Here is a 27,494-nt window from a genome sequence, read left to right on the forward strand (position 1 = left end):
ATATTATGAAAAGACTTATCCAGGACTTAAGAGAAAAACAGGATTTTAATTACCTACCGGTAAATCCTTTTCTCTATCGTCCTAGTGGATGCTGGGGTTCCTGAAAGGACCATGGGGAATAGCGGCTCCGCAGGAGACAGGGCACAAAAGTAAAGCTTTCCGATCAGGTGGTGTGCACTGGCTCCTCCCCCTATGACCCTCCTCCAAGCCAGTTAGATTTTAGTGCCCGGCCAAGAAGGGTGCAATCTAGGTGGCTCTCCTAAAGAGCTGCTTAGAGAAAGTTTAGCTTAGGTTTTTTATTTTACAGTGAGTCCTGCTGGCAACAGGATCACTGCAACGAGGGACTTAGGGGAGAAGAAGTGAACTCACCTGCGTGCAGGATGGATTGGCTTCTTGGCTACTGGACATCAGCTCCAGAGGGACGATCACAGGTACAGCCTGGATGGTCACCGGAGCCTCGCCGCCGGCCCCCTTGCAGATGCTGAAACATGAAGAGGTCCAGAATCGGCGGCAGAAGACTCCTCAGTCTTCTAAAGGTAGCGCACAGCACTGCAGCTGGGCGCCATTTTCCTCTCAGCACACTTCACACGGCAGTCACTGAGGGTGCAGGGCGCTGGGAGGGGAGCGCCCTGGGAGGCAAATGAAAACCTATTTGGCTAAAAAATACCTCACATATAGCCTCCGGGGCTATATGGAGATATTTAACCCCTGCCAGAATACACTAAAGAGCGGGAGACGAGCCCGCCGGAAAAGGGGCGGGGCCTATCTCCTCAGCACACAGCGCCATTTTCCTTACACAGCTCCGCTGGTCAGGACGGCTCCCAGGTCTCTCCCCTGCACTGCACTACAGAAACAGGGTAAAACAAGAGAGGGGGGGCAAAATAGTGGCAAAAATTATATTATAAAAGCAGCTATACAGGGAGCACTTATTATAAGGCTATCCCTGTCATATATAGCGCTTTTGGTGTGTGCTGGCAAACTCTCCCTCTGTCTCCCCAAAGGGCTAGTGGGGTCCTGTCTTCGTTAAGAGCATTCCCTGTGTGTCTGCTGTGTGTCGGTACGTGTGTGTCGACATGTATGAGGACGATATTGGTGTGGAGGCGGAGCAATTGCCAAATATGGGGATGTCACCTCCTAGGGGGTCGACACCAGAATGGATGCCTTTATTTATGGAATTACGGGATAGTGTCAACACGCTAAAGCAGTCGTTTGTCGACATGAGACGGCCGGACAATCAGTTAGTGCCTGTCCAGGCGCCTCAAACACCGTCAGGGGCTGTAAAACGCCCTTTGCCTCAGTCGGTCGACACAGACCCAGACACAGGCACTGATTCCAGTGGCGACGGTGACGAATCAACCGTATTTTCCAGTAGGGCCACACGTTATATGATTTTGGCAATGAAGGAGGCGTTACATTTAGCTGATACTACTGGTACCACTAAACAGGGTATTATGTGGGGTGTGAAAAAACTACCTATAGTTTTTCCTGAATCAGAAGAACTAAATGATGTATGTGATGAAGCGTGGGTTGCCCCCGATAAAAAGATGCTAATTTCAAAGAAGTTATTAGCTTTATACCCTTTCCCGTCAGAGGTTAGGGCGCGCTGGGAAACACCTCCTAGGGTGGATAAGGCGCTCACACGCTTATCTAAACAAGTGGCGTTACCCTCTCCTGAGACGGCCGCACTTAAAGATCCAACAGATAGGAGGATGGAAAATATCCAAAAAAGTATATACACACATACAGGTGTTATACTACGACCAGCTATAGCGTCAGCCTGGATGTGCAGTGCTGGAGTAGTTTGGTCAGAGTCCCTGATTGAAAATATTGATACCCTGGATAGGGACAATGTTTTACTGTCTTTAGAGCAAATAAAGGATGCATTTCTTTATATGCGTGATGCACAGAGGGATATCTGCACACTGGCATCACGGGTAAGTGCTATGTCCATTTCGGCCAGAAGAAGTTTATGGACGCGACAGTGGTCAGGCGATGCGGACTCAAAACGGCATATGGAAGTTTTGCCGTATAAAGGGGAGGAGTTATTTGGAGTCGGTCTATCAGATTTGGTGGCCACGGCTACAGCCGGGAAATCCACCTTTTTACCTCAAGCTACTCCCCAACAGAAAAAGACACCGACTTTTCAACCGCAGTCCTTTCGTTCCTTTAAAAACAAGAGAGCAAAGGGATATTCATATCTGCCACGAGGCAGAGGAAGGGGGAAGAGACACCAACAGGCAGCTCCTTCCCAGGAACAGAAGCCCTCCCCCGCTTCTACAAAAGCCTCAGCATGACGCTGGGGCTTCTCAAGCGGACTCGGGGGCGGTGGGCGGTCGTCTCAAGCATTTCAGCGCGCAGTGGGCTCACTCGCAGGTAGATCCCTGGATCCTGCAGATAATATCTCAGGGGTACAGGTTGGAACTAGAGACAGATCCGCCTCGCCGTTTCCTGAAGTCTGCTTTACCAACGTCCCCCTCCGAAAGGGAGACGGTTTTGGAAGCCATTCACAAGCTGTACTCTCAGCAGGTGATAGTCAAGGTACCTCTTCTACAACAGGGAAAGGGGTATTATTCCACTCTATTTGTGGTACCGAAGCCGGACGGCTCGGTAAGACCTATTCTAAATCTGAAGTCCTTGAACCTGTACATAAAGAAGTTCAAGTTCAAAATGGAGTCACTCAGAGCAGTGATAGCGAACCTGGAAGAAGGGGACTTTATGGTGTCCTTGGACATCAAGGATGCGTACCTCCACGTTCCAATTTACCCCTCACACCAGGGGTACCTCAGGTTCGTTGTACAAAACTGTCACTATCAGTTTCAGACGCTGCCGTTCGGATTGTCCACGGCACCTCGGGTCTTTACAAAGGTAATGGCCGAGATGATGATTCTTCTTCGAAGAAAAGGCGTATTAATTATCCCATACTTGGACGATCTCCTAATAAGGGCAAGGTCCAGAGAACAGCTAGAGAGGGGATTAGCACTGTCTCAAGAAGTGCTAAAACAGCACGGCTGGATTCTGAATATTCCAAAATCCCAGTTAATGCCGACAACTCGTCTGCTGTTCCTAGGGATGATTCTGGACACGGTTCAGAAAAAGGTTTTTCTCCCGGAGGAAAAAGCCAAGGAGTTGTCCGAGCTTGTCAGGAACCTCCTAAAACCAGGAAAGGTGTCTGTACATCAATGCACAAGAGTCCTGGGAAAAATGGTGGCTTCTTACGAAGCAATTCCATTCGGCAGATTCCATGCACGAATTTTCCAGAGGGATCTGTTAGACAAATGGTCAGGGTCGCATCTTCAGATGCACCAGCGGATAACCCTGTCTCCAAGGACAAGGGTATCTCTTCTGTGGTGGTTGCAGAGTGCTCATCTATTGGAGGGCCGCAGATTCGGCATACAGGATTGGATCCTGGTGACCACGGACGCCAGCCTGAGAGGCTGGGGAGCAGTCACACAAGGAAGAAACTTCCAGGGAGTGTGGACGAGCCTGGAAACGTCTCTTCACATAAACATTCTGGAACTAAGAGCAATCTACAATGCTCTAAGCCAGGCAGAACCTCTGCTTCAAGGAAAACCGGTGTTGATCCAGTCGGACAACATCACGGCAGTCGCCCATGTGAACAGACAGGGCGGCACAAGAAGCAGGAGTGCAATGGCAGAAGCTGCAAGGATTCTTCGCTGGGCAGAGAATCATGTGATAGCACTGTCAGCAGTGTTCATCCCGGGAGTGGACAACTGGGAAGCAGACTTCCTCAGCAGACACGACCTTCACCCGGGAGAGTGGGGACTTCATCCGGAAGTCTTCCACATGCTGGTAACCCGTTGGGAAAGACCAATGGTGGACATGATGGCGTCTCGCCTCAACAAAAAACTGGACAGGTATTGCGCCAGGTCAAGAGATCCGCAGGCAATAGCTGTGGACGCGCTGGTAACGCCTTGGGTGTACCAGTCGGTGTATGTGTTTCCTCCTCTGCCTCTCATACCAAAAGTATTGAGAATTATACGGCAAAGAGGCGTAAGAACGATACTAGTGGTTCCGGATTGGCCAAGAAGGACTTGGTACCCGGAACTTCAAGAGATGATCACGGAAGATCCGTGGCCTCTACCTCTAAGGAGGGACTTGCTTCAGCAGGGTCCCTGTCTGTTTCAAGACTTACCGCGGCTGCGTTTGACGGCATGGCGGTTGAACGCCGGATCCAAAAGGAAAAAGGCATGCCGGAAGAAGTCATTCCTACTTTGATTAAAGCAAGGAAGGAAGTAACCGTGCAACACTATCACCGCATTTGGCGAAGATATGTTGCGTGGTGCGAGGATCGGAGTGCTCCGACGGAGGAATTTCAACTGGGTCGATTCCTACATTTCCTGCAATCAGGATTGTCTATGGGTCTCAAATTGGGATCTATTAAGGTTCAAATTTCGGCCCTGTCGATTTTCTTTCAAAAAGAATTGGCTTCAGTTCCTGAAGTCCAGACTTTTGTTAAGGGAGTGCTGCATATACAGCCTCCTGTGGTGCCTCCAGTGGCACCGTGGGATCTCAATGTGGTTTTGGAATTTCTAAAATCTCATTGGTTTGAACCACTAAAAAAGGTGGATTTAAAATATCTCACATGGAAAGTGACCATGTTACTAGCCCTGGCTTCGGCCAGGAGAGTGTCAGAACTGGCAGCTTTATCTTACAAAAGCCCATATCTGATTTTCCATTCGGACAGGGCAGAACTGCGGACTCGTCCGCATTTTCTCCCTAAGGTGGTGTCAGCATTTCATCTGAACCAGCCTATTGTAGTGCCTGCGGCTACAAGTGACTTGGAGGACTCCAAGTTACTGGACGTTGTCAGAGCATTAAAAATATATATTGCAAGGACAGCTGGAGTCAGAAAATCTGACTCGTTGTTTATATTGTATGCACCCAACAAGATGGGTGCTCCTGCGTCTAAGCAGACGATTGCTCGTTGGATCTGTAGCACAATCCAACTTGCACATTCTGTGGCAGGCCTGCCACAGCCTAAATCTGTAAAGGCCCACTCCACAAGGAAGGTGGGCTCATCTTGGGCGGCTGCCCGAGGGGTCTCGGCATTACAACTTTGCCGAGCAGCTACGTGGTCAGGGGAGAACACGTTTGTAAAATTTTACAAATTTGATACTCTGGCTAAGGAGGACCTGGAGTTCTCTCATTCGGTGCTGCAGAGTCATCCGCACTCTCCCGCCCGTTTGGGAGCTTTGGTATAATCCCCATGGTCCTTTCAGGAACCCCAGCATCCACTAGGACGATAGAGAAAATAAGAATTTACTTACCGATAATTCTATTTCTCGGAGTCCGTAGTGGATGCTGGGCGCCCATCCCAAGTGCGGATTATCTGCAATAATTGTACATAGTTATTGTTAACTAATTCGGGTTATTGTTAGGAAGCCATCTTTCAGAGGCTCCTCTGTTATCATACTGTTAACTGGTTTTGATCACAAGTTGTACGGTGTGATTGGTGTGGCTGGTATGAGTCTTACCCGGGATTCAAAATTCCTCCCTTATTGTGTACGCTCGTCCGGGCACAGTACCTAACTGGCTTGGAGGAGGGTCATAGGGGGAGGAGCCAGTGCACACCACCTGATCGGAAAGCTTTACTTTTGTGCCCTGTCTCCTGCGGAGCCGCTATTCCCCATGGTCCTTTCAGGAACCCCAGCATCCACTACGGACTCCGAGAAATAGAATTATCGGTAAGTAAATTCTTATTTTCTCGTAGTCTGTAGAGGATGCTGGGGTCCATATTAGTACCATGTGGTATAGACTGGTCCACTAGGAGCCACTGGCACTTTAAGAGTTTGAGAGTGTGGGCTGGCTCCTCCCTCTATGCCCCTCCTACTAGACTCAGTCTAGAAACTGTGCCCAAGGAGACAGACAACTTCGAGAGGATATTACACAGATAGTGGCGAGATTCACACCAGCTCACACATGCAAGGCAAACCAAGCTAACCAGCTTGAAAAATCAGCAACGGCTGACAATATTACTTAACCAAGTAACAAAACAGTACTTAACCAAGAACGAAGCAGTACGGAGTTAAACAACCACTGCAGGATCACGAAGCACTGGGCGGGCGCCCAGCATCCTTAGAGGATGCTGGGGTCCACATTAGTACCATGGGGATGTACCAAAGCTCCCAGAAGGGGGAGGGAGAGCGTGGAGGCTCCTGCAGAACTGATTGACCAAACTTCAGGTCCTCAGAGGCCAAAGTATCGAACTTGTAAAACTTAGCATACGTGTTCGGCCCAGACCAAGTAGCCACTCGGCAAAGCTGTAAAGCCGAGACACCCCGGGCAGCCGCCCAGGAAGAACCCACCTTACGAGTAGAGTGGGCCTTAACAGAAGTAGGACATGGCAATCCTACCGTAGAATACGCATGCTGGATAGTGAACCTGATCCAGCGGGATCATCTGCTTAGAAGCAGGAAACCCAATTTTCTTCGGATCATACAGGACAAACAGAGAGTCCGATTTTCTGTGAAGAGCAGTCCTCTTCACATAGATTTTCAGAGCCCTTACAACATCCAAGGACATTGATGAAATTAAGTCGTCAGTAGCCACTGGCACCACAATAGGTTGGTTGATATGAAATGCCGACAACCTTCGGAAGGAACTGCTGATGTGTCTGGAGCTCACCCTATCTTCATGGAAGATCAAGTAGGGGCTCTTAAAAGACAAAGCCCCCAACTCTGACACACGTCTAGCAGAAGCTAAGGACAACAAAGTGACAGCCTTCCACGTGAGAAACTTGACCTCAACCTCCGGTAGAGGTTCGATCCAATCCAATTGGAGGAACTGTAACACCATGTTAAGATCCCAGGGTGTCGTAGGCGGCACAAAGGGAGGCTGGATGTGCAGAACCCCTTTCAGGAAAGTCTGAACCTCAGGGAGGGAAGCCAATTGTTTCTGGAAGAAAATGGATAGGGCCAAAATCTGGACCTTTACAGATCCCAACCTCAGGCCCATAGCCACACCTGCTTGCAGGAAAAGGAGAAACGGTCCCAGTTGAAACTCCACAGCCGGAAACTTCTTGGACTCACACCAAGATACATATTTTTTCTACATACGATGGTAATGTTTAGACGTTACTCCTTTCTTAGCCTGTATCAGGGTAGGAATAACCTTGTTCGGAATGCCCTTCCAAGCTAATATCTGGCGTTCAAGCTCCATGCCATCAAACGTAGCCACGGTAAATCTTGATAAGCGAACAGCCCCTGCTGCAGCAGGTCCTCCCGAAGAGGAAGAGGCCTCGGCTCTTCCAGCAGTAGATCCAGAAGATCCACGTACCAAGCCCTTCTTGGCCAGTCTGGAGCAATGAGGATTGCCTGAACTCTTGTTCTCCTTATGAGTTTTAGAACTCTTGGAATGAGTGGAAGTGGAGGAAACACGTACACCGATTGGAACACCCACGGAGTCACTAGGGCATACACAGTCACGGCTTGCGGGTCCCTTGACCTGGAACAATACCTCCAAAGCTTCTTGTTGAGACGAGAGGCCATCATGTCTATTTGAGGTACACCCCAAAGATCTGTTACCTCCGTGAGCACCTCCGGATGGAGTCCCCACTCTCCTGGATGGAGATAGTGTCTGCTGAGGAAGTCCGCTTCCAAATTGTCTACTCCCGGAATGAAGATTGCTGACAGCGCCAACGCGTGTTTTTCTGCCCAGAGAATGATTCTTGTTACCTCTGACATTGCAGCTCTGCTCTTCATTCCGCCCTGTCGGTTTATGTAGGCCACCGTCGTTACATTGTCCAACTGCACTTGAATGGCTCGATCTCGCAGAAGATGGGCCACTTGGAGAAGACTGTTGTAGATGGCTCTTAGTTCCAGAATGCTTATTAGAAGGATGGATTCCAGGCTTGACCACCTTCCTTGGAAGGTTTCCCCCTGAGTGACTGTGCCCCAGCCCCGGAGACTTGCATCCGTGGTTAGAAGGATCCAGTCCTGAAACCCGAACCTGCGGCCCTCTAGAAGGTGAGGTAGTTGCAGCCACTAGAGGAGTGAAATCCTTGCTTTCGGCGACAGACGTATTGTGCATGTGTAGATGAGATCCCGACCACTTGTCCAGGAGATCCAGTTGGAAGGGCCAAGCATGAAACCTTCCGTACTGTAGAGCCTCGTAAGAGGCCACCATCTTCCCCAGAAAGCGAATGCACTGATGAACCGATACCCAGGCTGGCTTCAGGACGTCCCGGACCATTGTTTGAATCACCAACGCTCTCTCCTCTGGCAGAAACACCCTCTGCACTTCCGTGTCAAGGATTATTCCCAGAAAAGACAACCTCCTTGTTGGCTCCAAATGTGACTTTGGAAGGTTCAGGATCCAACCGTGTTCCCTGAGCAAATGAGTCGTGAGAGCAATGGACTGCAACAACGTCTCCCTGGACGATGCCTTTATCAGCAGATCGTCCAGATATGGGATTATGTTCACCCCCTGTCTGCGGAGAACCATCATCTCTGCCATCACCTTGGTGAACATTCTCGGTGCTGTGGATAGGCCGAATGGCAGTGCCTGAAATTGATAGTGACTGTCTAACAGTGCAAATCTGAGATAAGACTGGTGCGGCTGCCAAATCGGAATGTGGAGTACGCATCCTTGATATCCAGCAATACCAGAAACTCTCCCTCCTCAGACTGGAAATCACTGCTCTGAGAGACTCCATTTTGAATTTAAACACCTTTAGGTAAGGGTTCAACAATTTCAAGTTCAAAATTGGTCTTACCGAACCATCCGGTTTCGGTACCATGAAAAGGTTTGAATAATAACCCTTGTTTTGCATATGAGGTGGAACTGGGACAATGGCCTGTGACTTTTCCAATTTTAGGATGGCTTCCTGTAGGATAGCCCTGTCTGTCAGCAAAGCTGGCAAGCCTGATTTGAAGAATCGGTGAGGCGGGAGCTCTAGAAACTCCGGTCTGTACCCCTGGGACACAATATCCTGTACCCAGGGATCCAGGCCGGACGACACCCAGACGTGCCTGAAATGTCCGAGTCTCGCACCCACCCACCAGCCCGTCCTCCAGGCTTTGCGGTCCTCCGTCATGCTGAGGATTTTGAGGAACCAGAAGCAGGTCTCTGGTCCTAGGAGCCTGCGGGTGCATGCTTTTTGGATTTTGCACGACCACCTCTAAAGAAAGTGGTAGGAGGCTTGGACTTTTTTGCCTTAGCGGTCCAAAAGGACTGTGGCACAGTTGAAAAAAATGTTTTTTTTTGTAGAAGGTGTAGCAGAGGGGAGGAAAGGTGACTTACCCGCGGTTGCCGTGGAAATTCATGCATCCAACGCTTCCCCAAATAGATCCTGACCTGTGTAGGGTAGGTTCTCCACAATTCTCCTGGATTCCGCATCTGCAGACCATAGGCGTAGCTAGAGTCCCCTGCGAGCTGATACCGACATGGAAGATATCCGCGCAGTCAGTGTACCCAGGTCCTTCATGGATTCCACCATGAACCCCGCAGAATCCTGTATGTTACGTAAAAACAATTCAATGTCACTTCTATCCATAGTATCCAAATCCTCTAGTACTGTGCCTGACCACTTTACTATGGCTTTAGAAATCCACGCACAGGCAATAGTGTGCCTTAACACCAGTCCTGAAGAAGTGTATATTGATTTGAGCGTAACGTCTGCGATCAGCCGGTAGATCCAGGAACAGGTAAAACCACCTTTTTAGACAGTCCGGAGACAGATGGTTCAACAATGGGTGGGTTTTCCCATTTTTTCCTATCTTCCTCAGGGTAGGGAAAAGCAACCAGAACCCTTTTTGGGATCTGGAATTTTTTCTCCAGGTTTTCCCAGGATTTTTCAAATATCGTGTTTAATTCTTTAGACGCAGGGAAGGTTAGCAAGACTTTCTTATTATCTGTGAAGTAAGCCTCCTCAACCTGCTCAGGTGTTGTCAGTAATATTTAACACATCTCTAATGGCCTCAATCATGAGCTGCACCCCCTTAGCGGGAGTGGGCGCAGTACTGTCTCAAAAGAGCTAACGACGGTCATCTACATCCTTGTGGCTTCTTCTCCCGAAAGTTCTCTCTTGTCGGGCGTAACTACGCCATTGGCGATCAAGAACTTTTGGCGATCAAGCTCGCTTTGGAAGAGTGGAGGTACTTATTAGAAGGAGCTTCTCATACCATCACCATCATGACGGATCACAAGAATCTCCTGTATCTAAATGGCGCTCAATGTCTTAACCCTCGCCAAGCCAGGTGGGCACTTTTCTTTTCCAGATTTGACTTCAAACTGCAGTTTTGCCCAGGGTCACAGAATCGCAAGGCTAATGCCCTTTCCCGCTCCTGGGAGAAAGAAAATAAGTCTGAGTCTACTGACAAGCATTATATTATTGATCCAGTGGCGTTCTCCGCAGTGAGGATGGAGTCTATGCCCCGCCAGGGAAAAGTTTTGTGAAGCCGGCTCTCATAAGGAAGCTCTTGCATTGGGCACACTCCTCGTGCTTCGCCGGACACGCGGGCATACACAAGACCTTAGAATTCGTTTCCAGATCATACTGGTGGCCGACCCTAAAAAAGGACATTGCTGAATTTGTGGCCTCCTGCCCAAAATGTGCCCAACACAAAGTATCCCGCCAGTCACCCGCTGGGCAACTGGTCCCTTTGTCTGTTCCTCATTGTCCGTGGACCCATCTTTCGATGGATTTCGTCACGGATCTCCCTGTAACAAATTCAACACCATCTGGGTGGTAGTTGACCGGTTTACCAAAATGGCTCATTTCATTCCTCTCACCAGTCTTCCGTCAGCTTCCAAGTTGGCACAAGTCTTCATTCAAGAGATCTTCAGAAAACACGGTCTCCCTGTGGAGATAATTTCTAATAGAGGTGTTCAGTTTGTGGCCAAGTTCTGGCGAAGTCTTTGTCAGGCGCTCCAAGTAAAGTTGAAATTCTCTCCAGCCTATCACCCTCAAACCAATGGGCAAACTGAGAGGGTGAATCAGGACTTGGAGGCCTTCCTCCGTATCTATATCTCCTTCCCAGGACGATTGGGTTCAACTCCTCCCATGGGCTGAATTTTGCCACAACAATCAGTACCATTCTTCATCTTCTTCCACGCCATTCTTCACCAACTATGGGTTCCACCCGAAAGTTCCAGAGTTCCAACCGCTTCCAGCAACATCGGTGCCTGCAGCTGATATCATGCTTCAGCAGTTTTCAAATAACTGGAAGAATGTTCGTGAAGCTCTTTTGAAAGCATCCTCCAGGTACGAGAGATTTGCGGATAAGAAGCGTAGGGCAATTTCAGCCCTTAAAGTTGGTGACCGTGTTTGGCTGTCTACGAAGAATCTACAACTGAGGGTCCTGAGTATGAAATTTGCCCCCTGCTATATCGGACCTTTCCTAATTGAACAAGTTGTCTACCCAGTGGCTTACAAGCTTCAGCTACCTCTGTTTTTAAAAGTTCCTAAGACATTCCATGTTTCACTCCTTAAACCAGTGATTCTGAATCGCTTTCATTCAACGCTTCCCTCTGCACCCAAAGTTCAGACTCAACGTGGTGTCGAGTATGAGGTCGCCAAAATCCTGGATTCACGTATTAGATATGGACATCTCCAGTATCTGATCGATTGGAAGGGCTATGGTCCTGAGGAACGTTCCTGGACGAATGCATCAGATGCCCATGCTCCTAAATTGGTCCAGAAATTCCATACCAGATTTCCGCGAAAACCTAAGAAGTGTCCTGGGGCCACTCCTAAAGAGGGGAAGGGGGTGATGTCACGATCTGGGTAACTGAACGCCATTTTCTACCTGTTAGGTGTCTACTGAGATTGGGTCAGCGTGCCAGGGCCGGGTTATAACTATGTTTTCCATACAACTCTTTTGGTATTGCCCGCAGCGCTGGTTCAGCGGCCTTCTTAGTGTGCTCACAGTCCCGTTGCGGCCGTCACCGCCGCGCCTATGGTCTCACCTCATGAAAGTGGAGTGCACCGTCCTCCATGTGCTGCGGCCGCTGTTGTCATCCCTGTGGCCGCTGTGCGTGTGTGGGAGTGCGTGGAGCCTCTGCTGCTGCGGCCTTCACCGCCATTACTGTTTGGCACATGGTTCCTCAAGATCATCTTCTCCCCTTCAAAAGTCGGTCATGGGCGCAGCCATCTTGGATAGAATCACATGTTGCTCTCCTCACCAATCCGCAGTGCTGCTGCTGCCTGTGCATAATTGTCAGCCAATCCCTGTTACCCTGCAGGTATAAATATCCTGTCCCGGCACCCAGGAAATTGTCAGTGCTTCAGTTGTCCCTCCAGAGATTCTAGTCTGCAGTTCACTAAAGACTCTCCTGTGAATGCTCTCTCTGGTACAGCCTGACTCCTCTGTGTCTACCCTCTGCGGTGCAGCTCCAACTCTCCTGGGTTATATGCTGTGGTACAACCTGTTTACATTGCTTCCGCACCCAGTATAAGCAGAGTGTGTACCCTAGCTTCCAGCAGCCACTCTCCAGCGGTTCTCTGTTTCCATTATCATCAGTAACTCACTATCATAGTGGAGTGATATACCTGCGATCCCCAGCATCACTTAATGCTTCACCTGCGATCCCCAGCATAACTTATGCTCTACCTGCGCTCTAAAGGCATTATAAACTAGTGCTCCGCTTACTGGTCTCAAACCAGTAGGAACTCAGAGACTTTCTCTTTGACAGTTATTGTTTTGTTGCACTTTCTCTGACTTGTATTATTTAATAAACATCCTTAAAGGCACCTCCTGTTGTCGTGGTCACGCCTTCGGGCTTTGGTACTACTGTTCCTGCGCAAGTCTAGGAGTCCCATTTCACCTCCTAAATTCAGGTACCCATCAGCCCCTACAACTGAGGCAGCCCTCAGTTGTGACATTGTCCAGGAACTGCAGGCATGAAAATGGCGTGGAACACTGCTGGGTCCGCTCCGAGAAGCACCCGCCCCCGAACATGGTGCTGCTTCCCGCTCTTCATTATATTATACTGGCCTGAGGATATCTGCTGGCAGCGATCCCTGACAGGCTTTCTGACCAGTGTAGGGTATAAGCGCTGGCTCAGGGCGCCCCTCACAGCGCCGCACTATATACCGCTGAGCTCCAAAGCGCAGTTAGTAATGCGCTCCCTACGCTGTTGCTGCCATCTTCACACCAACTCCCCGCTTGCTAGGGGGGCCGGTGACTCACTCGCCACCGAAGTCTTCTGGCTCTGTAAGGGGGTGGCAGTATGCTCCGGGAGTAAGCGGTCGCCTGGAGCAGCTAACGATCAGCACCCTCAGGAGCTCAGTGTCCTGTCAGCGGACATAGTGGCTCAGACCCCGCAGGGCGGACACTACTCCCCCCCTTAGTCCCACGAAGCAGGGAGGCTGTTTTCAGCAGCCTCCCTGTGCCTAAATGAACTCTAGAAAAAAAAGAAAACTAAAAGAAGCTCTAGGAGCTCCCCTGGCTGTGACTGGCTACTCTGGGCACATTTTCTAAACTGAGTCTGGAAGGATGGGCATAGAGGGTGGAGCCAGCCCACACTATTAAACTCTTAAGTGCCAGTGGCTCCCAAAGGATCCGTCTATACCCCATGGTACTAAATGGACCCCAGTATCCTCTAGGACGTAAGAGAAAATAGTTAACGATATCACAGTTGTTAAATCTGCTCCATAGATTATATAAAGTAGACTACTTTCTATCATATCAAATACATGCAGACATTCAGAGATAGGTTTGTAAAATCTCACAGACCAGTGAATTCTGCCATCTCCAAACCGAAACACTGCGCAGACCATTAGATAACTATAGCAGGGGGTCTGATACCCCATACCCTTCAACATTTTACACACAAAAATCGGTACAAATGAGTAAAGAGGGCGTGACCACGGATAAAGGACTTTTTCTATACTTTTAATGTAAGCTTGGAGAGCCAAAAATCGGTACAGACCATAAAAAGGTACTGTATCTATTAAAAAGGAACAGTTGGAAGGTATGTTACCCCAAACCAATGCAGAGATTCTGCAGACTGTCTACAAGCTGCAGCTGGTACAGGTGAGCCCCGTGTGGCACAGCATAACCACACTCAGCTCATACGCGCAGCAGTATCCCACCCTGACTGAGTAGCAATCATACAGTCTACCCGCCGCACTCTATATTCACTGTACAGCATCGGCGGCTCCTGGCCCCAGGTACGCCGGGCGGGTAGCTAGAGAGTGAGCAGAGCAGACAACAACAGAGCCGCCTCCTCAGACCTCCGGGAACTGAAGTACTGAACTATATCCTCCGACCTGCACTGCGGTCCGCGACCACAGTTCAATCACGTGGCCAGATGACGTCTTCTCTGAGGGTTGGTCACATGACAGCTATAGCCAGTTATTGTAGTGTGATTTTGAATCTGCCGCTGTCACTGTGCGGCGGAGGCGGCGATGGCGTCTTATCTGGTGAGACTGACTGCGGGTAACGTGTGGCCGGGCTTTGAGCTGCTGCGTGTCAGGGCTAACATGGGGGCTGCTCGCCGCTGTGCTACTGCTGCTGCTATAGTGGCAACATCTGCTCTGCTTCCAAGTAAACGTGCATGAGTGTATATAACACACCCACCATAAAAGCGACATCTGTTCTCGAGTGACACGGGGAATAGCCGGGTTATATCCGATATTACTGCTTCTTGTTTCAAATCTATAGGCAGTGCGGGTGTGTCTGGCCCGCACAGAGCGCTGCGTGTGGCTTCCTTATACAGTATGTTGCCAACATTGTAAGATAAATTACACATTGGTGCTGGGTAGTTGTATGTGAGCCAGGGTTCTCCGCTTCTTTCCTCTGGTTACACAGCCTGTCATTAGTCATGGTCATGGACCAGTAATTGTCTTTGTGCTCCTACAGAGAGAAATCCTTAAATTGTGATTGGTTCAACTTCACAACATTGAATTCCCCTGGATTAGCATAACTGAACTGCTTCAGGACATCATTACACTTGTTCAGGACATTAATACCCCTTTCAGACTGACAAGAGCCGGGTGCACCCGGGAACGTGTACGCGGGTGCTTCCCAAGTACGACCCGGCATGAGACCCCTTCAGACTTGCGGCCTGACTCGGCATATTCCCGGTTGGTGACGTCACCGGTGACGCTACCGGAGGCTGTGTTTGGAGATAATCATCTCCAAGCACAGCCTCCTATGCAGAGAACGGGTGTGGGGTCGCCTTGACCCGGCATACCCGTTCACACTGCACCGCATCCCTGGACGATCCCGGATTCAACCCTGGGGATATTGTCCCTGTACCCTTTCACACTGAGCAATTTCCCGGGTTGATGCGCGTTCATGTGCAATAACCCGGGAAATTTTTGTCAGTCTGAAAGGGGTCTATTCATGAAGCGTGCATGCGCTCTGGGACAGCGCTAGGGTTCACCAGGGACTCTATTGCTCAGAGCTACTGCTCTGCCGGCTAGAGAAGAGGGGCTCAGACGGAGCCTGCACATGGGTCTCCTCCTCTCGAGATCGCGCCTGTCTACGTGGATAGTAGTAGTAGCCTAGGGTGTCTCATGTTCTGAACTTCAGCCAATATGATCTGCTGAGGCAACTTGAAGACAAGTTGATCTTATACATTTATGGGGTATATTTATCATTGGTGGTAATAGGAAACAGAATTGAGATGAATGGACAATTGACATGAATGGAGGTCTTCAGCATTGTTTTTTTTTTTCTGCCTCACTTGAGATTTAATTAGTTTGTACTAATTTGTGACCAGGAAAGGGAGCCTTCAGGACTTCCCTCACTGCCAACCAATCACAAGTGACCAGGGAGGAAAACCCCATAATGACACTCCTTAGTCACTCACTTAGCAATTTAGCAGCATGCTTCTTGTGAACAGTTAATTACCATTATGAATAGGCTTACCATACTATCCCTTTAAACTGGGACACTAATGCATTATACAGGTTCTGTGGCTGGCTTCAAGCCTGCATTTCTCCTGGTTTTAATAAGACACAGAATCTGTGTAATCCATGAGCGTCCTGGTTTAAAGGGACTGTATGGTAAGCCTAATTATAAAGGCGCTACCGAGGTGGCAGAGTTGTCAGTTCAGGGGCCCCAATCTTAATTACCCTTGCTTCATTAGGCCAGGTGGACTAGTAGAAGAAATATGTAAAATGTTTGGGGTGTAGGGCACTGACCAATTTTTAAAATGCCATATTCATTTAAATAGACCATTCATTTAAATGGGGATTCTATAAGTAGCACACACTTTGGAAACCCCATTGAGATAAATGGGAAAAGCTCTAGACCACTCGTTTGTCAATGCATCAAGCACATACTGTATGAAACACTTATTTAATTCGCGTAAAATGCAGTGTTTGTATGTTATTGCCACTTAAAATGTTGTTTCTTTTTGAAAGCACAAACACAATGCTAATGTGTATGGACTCTGAAGGTTGTCAGTCTGATTTTCATACTTACAGACAGCTGGATGAAATTCCTGACCATGGTGCAATTAGCATTTTATGAAACCAAACTAAGCAGTGAGACTTTATTTATTTATTTTTAATACTTAATTCTCCTAGTGAACTAAAGGTGTGTATACACGGTGAGATCCTCGCTATGGCCGATTTTGACTATGCTATTTCCCTTGAACTCCCCGAAGCCCAGCACCACCGATTTTGACTAACTTTTCTTGAGATATGGACTATGTGTGCTTACGATTTTGGCTTATGTGAGATTTTGGCTTATGTGAGATGTTATTGACGTGAGATAAACTAGATCAGAGATTTTCAACCTTTTACAACTCGCGGCACACTGAACAGGATTTCTCTATCGTCCTAGTGGATGCTGGGGTTCCTGAAAGGACCATGGGGAATAGCGGCTCCGCAGGAGACAGGGCACAAAAAGTAAAGCTTTTTCCGATCAGGTGGTGTGCACTGGCTCCTCCCCCTATGACCCTCCTCCAGACTCCAGTTAGATTTTTGTGCCCGGCCGAGAAGGGTGCAATCTAGGTGGCTCTCCTAAAGAGCTGCTTAGAAAAAGTTTAGCTAGGTTTTTTATTTTACAGTGATTCCTGCTGGCAACAGGATCACTGCAGCGAGGGACTGAGGGGAGAAGGAGTCAACTCACCTGCGTGCAGGATGGATTGGCTTCTTGGCTACTGGACATCAAGCTCCAGAGGGACGATCACGGGTACAGCCTGGATGGTCACCGGAGCCACGCCGCCGGCCCCCTTGCAGATGCTGAAGACAGAAGAGGTCCAGAATCGGCGGCTGAAGACTCCTGCAGTCTTCAAAAGGTAGCGCACAGCACTGCAGCTGTGCGCCATTTTCCTCTCAGCACACTTCACACGGCAGTCACTGAGGGTGCAGGGCGCTGGGAGGGGGGCGCCCTGGGAGGCAAAATGATTACCTATAAAGGCTAAAAATACCTCACATATAGCCCTAGAGGCTATATGGAGATATTTAACCCCTGCCTAATTTCTCTAAATAGCGGGAGACGAGCCCGCCAGAAAAGGGGCGGGGCCTATCTCCTCAGCACACGGCGCCATTTCCTCTCACAGTTCCGCTGGTCAGGACGGCTCCCAAGTCTCTCCCCTGCACTGCACTACAGAAACAGGGTAAAACAGAGAGGGGGGGGCACATTTATGGCGATAATTTGATATAACAAAGCAGCTATAAGGGAGCACTTATTATAAGGCTATCCCTGATATATATATAGCGCTTTTGGTGTGTGCTGGCAAACTCTCCCTCTGTCTCCCCAAAGGGCTAGTGGGTCCTGTCTTCGTTAGGAGCATTCCCTGTGTGTCTGCTGTGTGTCGGTACGTGTGTGTCGACATGTATGAGGACGATATTGGTGTGGAGGCGGAGCAATTGCCAAATATGAGGATGTCACCCCCTAGGGAGTCGACACCGGAATGGATGCCTTTATTTATGGAACTACGGGATAGTGTCAACACGCTAAAGCAGTCGTTTGACGACATGAGGCGGCCGGACAATCAATTAGTGCCTGTCCAGGCGACTCAAACACCGTCAGGGGCTGTGAAACGCCCTTTGCCTCAGTCGGTCGACACAGACCCAGACACAGGCGATGACTCCAGTGGTGACGGTGACGAATCAACCGTATTTTCCAGTAGGGCCACACGTTATATGATTTTGGCAATGAAGGAGGCGTTACATTTAGCTGATACTACAGGTACCACTAAACAGGGTATTATGTGGGGTATGAAAAAACTACCTATAGTTTTTCCTGAATCAGAAGAATTAAATGACGTGTGTAATGAAGCGTGGGTTGCCCCTGATAAAAAACTGATAATTTCAAAGAAATTATTGGCATTATACCCTTTCCCGCCAGAGGTTAGGGAGCGCTGGGAAACACCTCCTAGGGTGGACAAGGCGCTAACACGCTTATCTAAACAAGTGGCGTTACCCTCTCCTGAGACGGCCGCACTTAAAGATCCATCAGATAGGAGGATGGAAAATATCCAAAAAAGTATATACACACATGCAGGTGTTATACTACGACCAGCTGTAGCGACTGCCTGGATGGGCAGTGCTGGGGTAGTTTGGTCAGAGTCCCTGATTGAAAATATTGATACCCTGGACAGGGACAATATTTTACTGTCGTTAGAACAAATAAAGGATGCATTTCTTTATATGCGTGATGCACAGAGGGATATCTGCACACTGGCATCACGGGTAAGTGCTATGTCCATTTCGGCCAGAAGAGCTTTATGGACGCGACAGTGGTCAGGTGATGCGGATTCAAAACGACATATGGAAGTTTTGCCGTATAAAGGGGAGGAGTTATTTGGAGTCGGTCTATCAGATTTGGTGGCCACGGCTACAGCCGGGAAATCCACCTTTCTACCTCAAGTCACTCCCCCACAGAAAAAGGCACCGACTTTTCAACCGCAGCCCTTTCGTTCCTTTAAAAATAAGAGAGCAAAGGGCTATTCATATCTGCCACGAGGCAAAGGTCGAGGGAAGAGACAGCAACACGCAGCTCCTTCCCAGGAACAGAAGCCCTCCCCGGCTTCTACAAAAGCCTCAGCATGACGCTGGGGCTCCTCAAGCGGACTCGGGGATGGTGGGCGGTCGTCTCAAAAATTACAGCGCGCAGTGGGCTCACTCGCAGGTAGATCCCTGGATCCTGCAGATAATATCTCAAGGGTACAGGTTGGAATTAGAGACGGATCCACCTCGCCGTTTCCTGAAGTCTGCTTTACCAACGTCCCCCTCCGAAAGGGAGACGGTTTTGGAAGCCATTCACAAGCTGTACTCTCAGCAGGTGATAGTCAAGGTACCTCTTCTACAACAAGGGAAGGGGTATTATTCCACTCCTTTTGTGGTACCGAAGCCGGATGGCTCGGTAAGGCCTATTCTAAATCTGAAGTCCTTGAACCTGTACATAAAGAAGTTCAAGTTCAAAATGGAGTCACTCAGAGCAGTGATAGCGAACCTGGAAGAGGGGGACTTTATGGTATCCTTGGACATCAAGGATGCGTATCTCCACGTTCCAATTTACCCCTCACACCAGGGGTACCTCAGGTTCGTTGTACAAAACTGTCACTATCAGTTTCAGACGCTGCCGTTCGGATTGTCCACGGCACCTCGGATCTTTACAAAGGTAATGGCCGAGATGATGATTCTTCTTCGAAGAAAAGGCGTATTAATTATCCCATACTTGGACGATCTCCTAATAAGGGCGAGGTCCAGAGAACAGCTAGAGATGGGATTAGCACTGTCTCAAGAAGTGCTAAAACAGCACGGGTGGATTCTGAATATTCCAAAATCCCAGTTAATGCCGACAACTCGTCTGCTGTTCCTAGGGATGATTCTGGACACGGTTCAGAAAAAGGTTTTTCTCCCGGAGGAAAAAGCCAAGGAGTTATCCGAGCTTGTCAGGAACCTCCTAAAACCAGGAAAGGTGTCTGTACATCAATGCACAAGAGTCCTGGGAAAAATGGTAGCTTCTTACGAAGCAATTACATTCGGCAGATTCCACGCAAGAATTTTCCAAAGGGATCTGTTGGACAAATGGTCAGGGTCGCATCTTCAGATGCACCTACGGATAACCCTGTCTCCAAGGACAAGGGTGTCTCTTCTGTGGTGGTTGCAGAGTCCTCATCTATTGGAGGGCCGCAGATTCGGCATACAGGATTGGATCCTGGTGACCACGGACGCCAGCCTGAGAGGCTGGGGAGCAGTCACACAAGGAAGAAACTTCCAGGGAGTATGGACGAGCCTGGAAACGTCTCTTCACATAAACATTCTGGAACTAAGAGCAATATACAATGCTCTAAGCCAGGCAGAACCTCTGCTTCAGGGAAAACCGGTGTTGATCCAGTCGGACAACATCACGGCAGTCGCCCATGTGAACAGACAGGGCGGCACAAGAAGCAGGAGTGCAATGGCAGAAGCTGCAAGGATTCTTCGCTGGGCAGAGAATCATGTGATAGCGCTATCAGCAGTGTTCATCCCGGGAGTGGACAACTGGGAAGCAGACTTCCTCAGCAGACACGATCTTCACCCGGGAGAGTGGGGACTTCATCCAGAAGTCTTCCACATGCTGGTAACCCGTTGGGAAAGACCAATGGTGGACATGATGGCGTCTCGCCTCAACAAAAAACTGGACAGGTATTGCGCCAGGTCAAGAGATCCGCAGGCAATAGCTGTGGACGCGCTGGTAACGCCTTGGGTGTACCAGTCGGTGTATGTGTTTCCTCCTCTGCCTCTCATACCAAAAGTATTGAGAATTATACGGCAAAGAGGCGTAAGAACGATACTAGTGGTTCCGGATTGGCCAAGAAGGACTTGGTACCCGGAACTTCAAGAGATGATCACGGAAGATCCGTGGCCTCTACCTCTAAGGAGGGACTTGCTTCAGCAGGGTCCCTGTCTGTTTCAAGACTTACCGCGGCTGCGTTTGACGGCATGGCGGTTGAACGCCGGATCCTAATGGAAAAAGGCATGCCGGAAGAAGTCATTCCTACTTTGATTAAAGCAAGGAAAGAAGTAACCGTGCAACATTATCACCGAATTTGGCGAAAATATGTTGCGTGGTGCGAAGATCGGAGTGCTCCGACGGAGGAATTTCAACTGGGTCGATTCCTACATTTCCTGCAATCAGGATTGTCTATGGGTCTCAAATTGGGATCTATTAAGGTTCAAATTTCGGCCCTGTCGATTTTCTTTCAAAAAGAATTGGCTTCAGTCCCTGAAGTCCAGACCTTTGTGAAGGGAGTGCTGCATATACAGCCTCCTGTGGTGCCTCCAGTGGCACCGTGGGATCTCAATGTAGTTTTGGATTTTCTAAAATCTCATTGGTTTGAACCACTAAATAAGGTGGATTTGAAATATCTCACTTGGAAAGTGACCATGCTTCTAGCCCTGGCTTCTGCCAGGAGAGTGTCAGAATTGGCAGCTTTATCTTACAAAAGCCCATATCTGATTTTCCATTCGGACAGGGCAGAACTGCGGACTCGTCCGCATTTTCTCCCTAAGGTGGTGTCAGCATTTCATCTGAACCAGCCTATTGTAGTGCCTGCGGCTACAAGTGACTTGGAGGACTCCAAGTTACTGGACGTTGTCAGAGCATTAAAAATATATATTGCAAGAACAGCTGGAGTCAGAAAATCTGACTCGTTGTTTATATTGTATGCACCCAACAAGATGGGTGCTCCTGCGTCTAAGCAGACGATTGCTCGTTGGATCTGTAGCACAATCCAACTGGCACATTCTGTGGCAGGCCTGCCACAGCCTAAATCTGTAAAGGCCCACTCCACAAGGAAGGTGGGCTCATCTTGGGCGGCTGCCCGAGGGGTCTCGGCATTACAACTTTGCCGAGCAGCTACGTGGTCAGGGGAGAACACGTTTGTAAAATTTTACAAATTTGATACTCTGGCTAAGGAGGACCTGGAGTTCTCTCATTCGGTGCTGCAGAGTCATCCGCACTCTCCCGCCCGTTTGGGAGCTTTGGTATAATCCCCATGGTCCTTTCAGGAACCCCAGCATCCACTAGGACGATAGAGAAAATAAGATTTTACTTACCGATAAATCTATTTCTCGGAGTCCGTAGTGGATGCTGGGCGCCCATCCCAAGTGCGGATTATCTGCATAAATTGTACATAGTTATTGTTAACTTATTTGGGTTATTGTTGTAGGAAGCCATCTTTCAGAGGCTCCGCTGTTATCATACTGTTAACTGGGTTTAGATCACAAGTTGTACGGTGTGATTGGTGTGGCTGGTATGAGTCTTACCCGGGATTCAAAATCCTCCCTTATTGTGTACGCTCGTCCGGGCACAGTACCTAACTGGAGTCTGGAGGAGGGTCATAGGGGGAGGAGCCAGTGCACACCACCTGATCGGAAAAAGCTTTACTTTTTGTGCCCTGTCTCCTGCGGAGCCGCTATTCCCCATGGTCCTTTCAGGAACCCCAGCATCCACTACGGACTCCGAGAAATAGATTTATCGGTAAGTAAAATCTTATTTTAAATATTGTCAAGGCACATTCAAATATAATGGTGATGCATGGTGCAGTTGCAAGTCCTAGGATGTCATGTTGCAGCTTCTCCATAGGTAGTGCCTGAGCCACACCTGAGAAAGCCAGAAGAGCCCAACACTGCCCGGGCCCAAAATTAGAACTGGCTCTGCAACCACTAAACCCACCAGTATTGATCGTTCCAGGGCCTCAGTAGCGGCAAAACACTGACGGGCTTGGCTCTACTTCTATGGCGGCACACCTGGAGACTGCTCAGGGCACACTAGTCTGCCACGGCACAGTGGTTGAAAAACACTGAACAGGATAGTACACCGATCTAGCAAGGATTGACTTGCCTGCACAGTCTATCTTTTCTTGCGATGCTGACCTGGCGGGACTGCGCATCAGGATCGCAAGGTGACTTTCACCTTGCGATCTGCACTAACTTTTATTGAGATTTTGACTATATAGTCAAAATTGAAAGAAAATATCTCACCGTGTGTACACACCTTCATATCTTTAAATCGCTATAAAAATTGGATGTATAGTTTCTTTGCACTTGTTCTTACCATTGCAATCTAACCAGTAGTGCACCAGTACAACAGATTGTTTTGGTAAAAGTGCAATTCATGAATAGCTTATGGAAAAATGATTCACTAGAACATGTGTTGGTTTGCATGTATTTTGAGCATTTTTCTAGTGTTTAGGTGTCACTGAACCCTGTACCTGTCACAGCAACTGGATCACAGCAGAATGGAAGGGATGTTGTGACATTTTGTGGCAAAGGAGAACATGAGTGGACTCTACACTAGCCATGGCCATCTTACCCATATAACGCTTATCTTTTTAAAAAAAAAAATTTTGGGGGGGAGAAAATCAGGCCTTTATGAAACATTTTTAATGCAATGCTTTTTTCATCTATTTTTTATACCCATGACAATCATTATAGTGCACTGATTTTTTTTTTTTTACATATTTTTTCTCTAACGTCCTAGTGGATGCTGGGGACTCCGTCAGGACCATGGGGAATAGCGGCTCCGCAGGAGACAGGGCACAAAAGCAAGCTTTTAGGATCACATGGTGTGTACTGGCTCCTCCCCCTATGACCCTCCTCCAAGCCTCAGTTAGGTTTTTGTGCCCGGCCGAGAAGGGTGCAATCTAGGTGGCTCTCTTAAAGAGTTACTTAGAAAAAGTTTTTAGGTTCTTTATTTTCAGTGAGTCCTGCTGGCAACAGGCTCACTGCATCGAGGGACTTAGGGGAGAGATTTTCAACTCACCTGCGTGCAGGATGGATTGGATTCTTAGGCTACTGGACATAGCTCCAGAGGGAGTCGGAACACGGGGCTCGCCCTGGGGTTCGTCCCGGAGCCGCGCCGCCGACCCCCCTTGCAGACGCTGAAGATGAAGAGGTGCGGAACCAGGCGGCAGAAGACTCTCAGTCTTCATCAGGTAGCGCACAGCACTGCAGCTGTGCGCCATTGTTGTCAGCACACTTCACACAGCGGTCACGGAGGGTGCAGGGCGCTGGAGGGGGGCGCCCTGGGCAGCAATGTATAATACCTGTATGGCGAAAAATACATCACATATAGCCCTTGAGGCTATATGGATGTATTTAACCCCTGCCAGATATCTAAAACTCCGGAGAAGAAGCCCGCCGAAAAGGGGGCGGGGCCTATTCTCCTCCGCACACAGCGCCATTTTCCCTCACAGAAAGGCTGGTGGGAAGGCTCCCATGCTCTCCCCTGCACTGCACTACAGAAACAGGGATAATACAGAGAGGGGGGGCACTGATTTGGCGATATGTATATATATATTAAAATGCTATAAGGGAGGAACACTTATATAAAGGTTGTCCCTGGATAATTATAGCGTTTTGGTGTGTGCTGGCAAACTCTCCCTCTGTCTCCCCAAAGGGCTAGTGGGTCCTGTCCTCTATCAGAGCATTCCCTATGTGTGTGCTGTATGTCGGTACGTGTGTGTCGACATGTATGAGGAAAATATTGGTGAGGAGGCGGAGCAAATTGCCTGTAATGGTGATGTCACTCTCTAGGGAGTCGACACCGGAATGGATGGCTTATTTATGGAAATTACGTGACAATGTCAACACGCTGCAAGCCGGTTGACGACATGAGAGGGCCGGCGAACAAATTAGTATCTGTCCAGGCGTCTCAAACACCGTCAGGGGCTGTAAAATGCCCATTTACCTCAGTCGGTCGACACAGACCCAGACACGGACACTGATTTCAGTGTCGACGGTGAAGAAACAAACGTATTTTCTTTTAGGGCCACACGTTAAGGGCAATGAAGGAGGTGTTACATATTTCTGATACTCCAAGTACCACAAAAAAGGGTATTATGTGTGAGGTGAAAAAACTACCTGTAGTTTTTCCTGAATCAGATAAATTAAATGAAGTGTGTGATGATGCGTGGGTTTCCCCCGATAGAAAATTATTGGCGGTATACCCTTTCCCGCCAGAAGTTAAGGCGCGGTGGGAAACACCCCTCAGGGTGGATAAGGCGCTCACACGCTTATCAGAACAAGTGGCGGTACCATCTACGGATAGGGCCGTACTTAAGGAGCCAGCTGATAGGAGGCTGAAAAATATCCTAAAAAGTATACACACACATGCTGGTGTTATACTGCGACCAGCGATGGCCTCAGCCTGGATGTGCAGAGCTGAGGTGGCTTGGTCGGATTCCCTGACTAAAAATATTGATACCTTTGACAGGCACAGTATTTTATTGACTATAGAGCATTTAAAGGATGCATTTCTATATATGCGAGATGCGCAGAGGGATATTTGCACTCTGGCATCAAGAGTAAATGCGATGTCCATATCTGCAAGAAGATGTTTATGGACACGACAGTGGTCAGGTGATGCAGATTCCAAACGGCACAAAGATGTATTGCCGTATAAAGGGGAGGAGTTATTTGGGGTCGGTCCATGGGACCTGGTGGCCAGGGCAACTGCTGGAAAATCCACCGTTTTTTACCCTAAGTCACATCTCTGCAGAAAAAGACACCGTCTTTTCAGCCTCAGTCCTTTCGTCCCTATAAGAGTCATATCTGCCCAGGGATAGAGGAAAGGGAAGAAGACTGCAGCAGGCAGCCCATTCCCAGGAACAGAAGCCCTCCACCGCTTCTACCAAGTTCTCAGCATGACGCTGGGACCGTACAGGACCCCTGGATCCTACAAGTAGTATCCAAGGGGTACAGATTGGAATGTCGAGAGGTTTCCCCCCTCGCAGGTTCCTGTAGTCTGCTGTACCAATGTCTCCCTCCGACAGGGAGGCAGTATTGAAAACAATTCACAAGCTGTATTCCCAGCAGGTGATAATAAAATTACCCCTCCGACAACAAGGAAAGGGGTATTACTCCACACTATATGGTGGTACTGAAGGCTAGGTGAGACCTATTCTAAATCTGAAAAATTTGAACACTTACAAGGGTTAAAATCCAGATGGAGTCACTCAGAGCAGTGATAGCAAAGAACAAGGGGACTATATGGTGTCCCGGGACATCAGGGATGTTTACCTCCATGTCCCAAAATTTGTTTTTTCTCATCAAGGGTACCTCAGGTTCGTGGTACAGAACTGTCACTATCAGTTTCAAGACGATGCCGTTGGATTGTCCAAGGCACCCCGGGTCCTTACCAAGGTAATGACCGAAAGGAGGATTCGTCTTCAAAGAAAATGGACGACCTCCTGATAAGAACAAGGTCCAGAGAACAGTTGGAGGTCGGAGTAGCACTATCTCAAGTAGTTCTACGACAGCACGGGTGGATTCTAAATATTCCAAAACCGCAGTTGTTCCGACGACACGTCTGCTGGTCCTAGGGATGATTCTGGACACAGTCCAGGAAAAGGTGTTTCTCCCAGAGGAGAAAGCCAGGGAGTTATCCGAGCTAATCGGGATCCTCCTAAAACCAGGAAAAGTGTCAGTGCATCATTGCACAAGAGTCCTGGTAAAAATGGTGGCTTATTACGAAGCGCTTCCATTCGGCAGATTTCACGCAAGAACTCTTCAGTGGGATCTGCTGGACAAATGGTCCGGATCGCATCTTCAGATGCATCAGCGGATAACCCTATATCCAAGGACAAGGGTGTCTCTCCTGTGGTGATTACAGAGTGCTCATCTTCTAGAGGGCCGCAGATTCGGCATTCAGGATTGGATGCTCGTGACCACGGAGGCCAGCCTGAGAGGCTGGGGAGCAGTCACACAAGGAGTGTGATCAAGTCTGGAGAATTCTCTCCACATAAATATACTGGAGCTAAGAGCAAATTTATAATGCTCTAAGCTTAGCAAGACCTCTGCTTCAAGGTCAGCCGGTATTGATCCAGTGGGATAACATCACGGCAGTCGCCCACGTAAACAGAAAGGGCGGCACAAGAAGCAGGAGGGCAGTGGCAAAACTGCAAGGATTTTTCGCTAGGCGGAAAATCATGTGATAGCACTGTCAGCAGTGTTCATTCCGGGAGTGGACGACTGGGAAGCAGACTTCCTCAGCAGGCACGACCTCCACCCGGGAGAGTGGGAACTTCATCGGGAAGTTTTCCGCATGATTGTGAACCGTTGGGAAAGACCAAAGGTGGACATGATGGCGTCCCGCCCGAACAAAAAATGGGACAGGTATTGCGCCAGGTCACGAGACCTTCAGGCGATAGCTGTGGACGTCCTGGTAACACCGTGGGTGTAACAGTCGGTGTATGTGTTCCCTCCTCTGCTTCTCATAACCAAGGTATTGAGAATTATAAGACATAGAGGAATAAGAACTATACTCGTGGCTCCGGATTGGCCAAGAGGGACTTGGTAACCGGAACTTCAAGAGATGCTCACAGAGGACTAATGGCCTCGGGAGCTAAGAAGGGATTTGCTTTCAGCAAGTACCATGTCTGTTCCAAGAGGAACCGTGGCATCGGCCTTTAAGAAAGGACCTGCTCCAGCAGGGACCTTGTCTGTTCCAAGACTTACCGCGACTGCGTTTGACGGCATGGCGGTTTGAACGCCGGATCCTAAGGGAAAAGGCATTCCGGAAGAGGTCATACCTACCCTGGTCAAAGCCAGGAAGGAGGTGACCGCACAACGTTATCAC

At 48.9% G+C, this 27,494-nt stretch overlaps 1 protein-coding gene across 5 annotated transcripts in view; it reads left to right on the forward strand.

The window, feature by feature from the left end:
- The window catches only part of POC1B (POC1 centriolar protein B), a 462,304-nt gene that overhangs the window by 40,071 nt on the left and 394,739 nt on the right, over window positions 1–27,494 (forward strand). For 2 of the 5 annotated variants that reach the window (XM_063927653.1, XM_063927652.1), the window contains exon 1: window positions 14,269–14,292. The exons of 1 other annotated variant lie outside the window; for it this stretch is intronic. In XM_063927653.1, coding sequence (XP_063783723.1) covers window positions 14,275–14,292 — 18 coding nt within the window. In that variant the 5' untranslated portion in view covers window positions 14,269–14,274. 2 more of the 5 variants (XM_063927648.1, XM_063927651.1) reach the window with 2 other exon arrangements.

Source organism: Pseudophryne corroboree, chromosome 6, assembly GCF_028390025.1.
Source record: "Pseudophryne corroboree isolate aPseCor3 chromosome 6, aPseCor3.hap2, whole genome shotgun sequence".
Lineage (NCBI taxonomy): Eukaryota > Metazoa > Chordata > Amphibia > Anura > Myobatrachidae > Pseudophryne > Pseudophryne corroboree.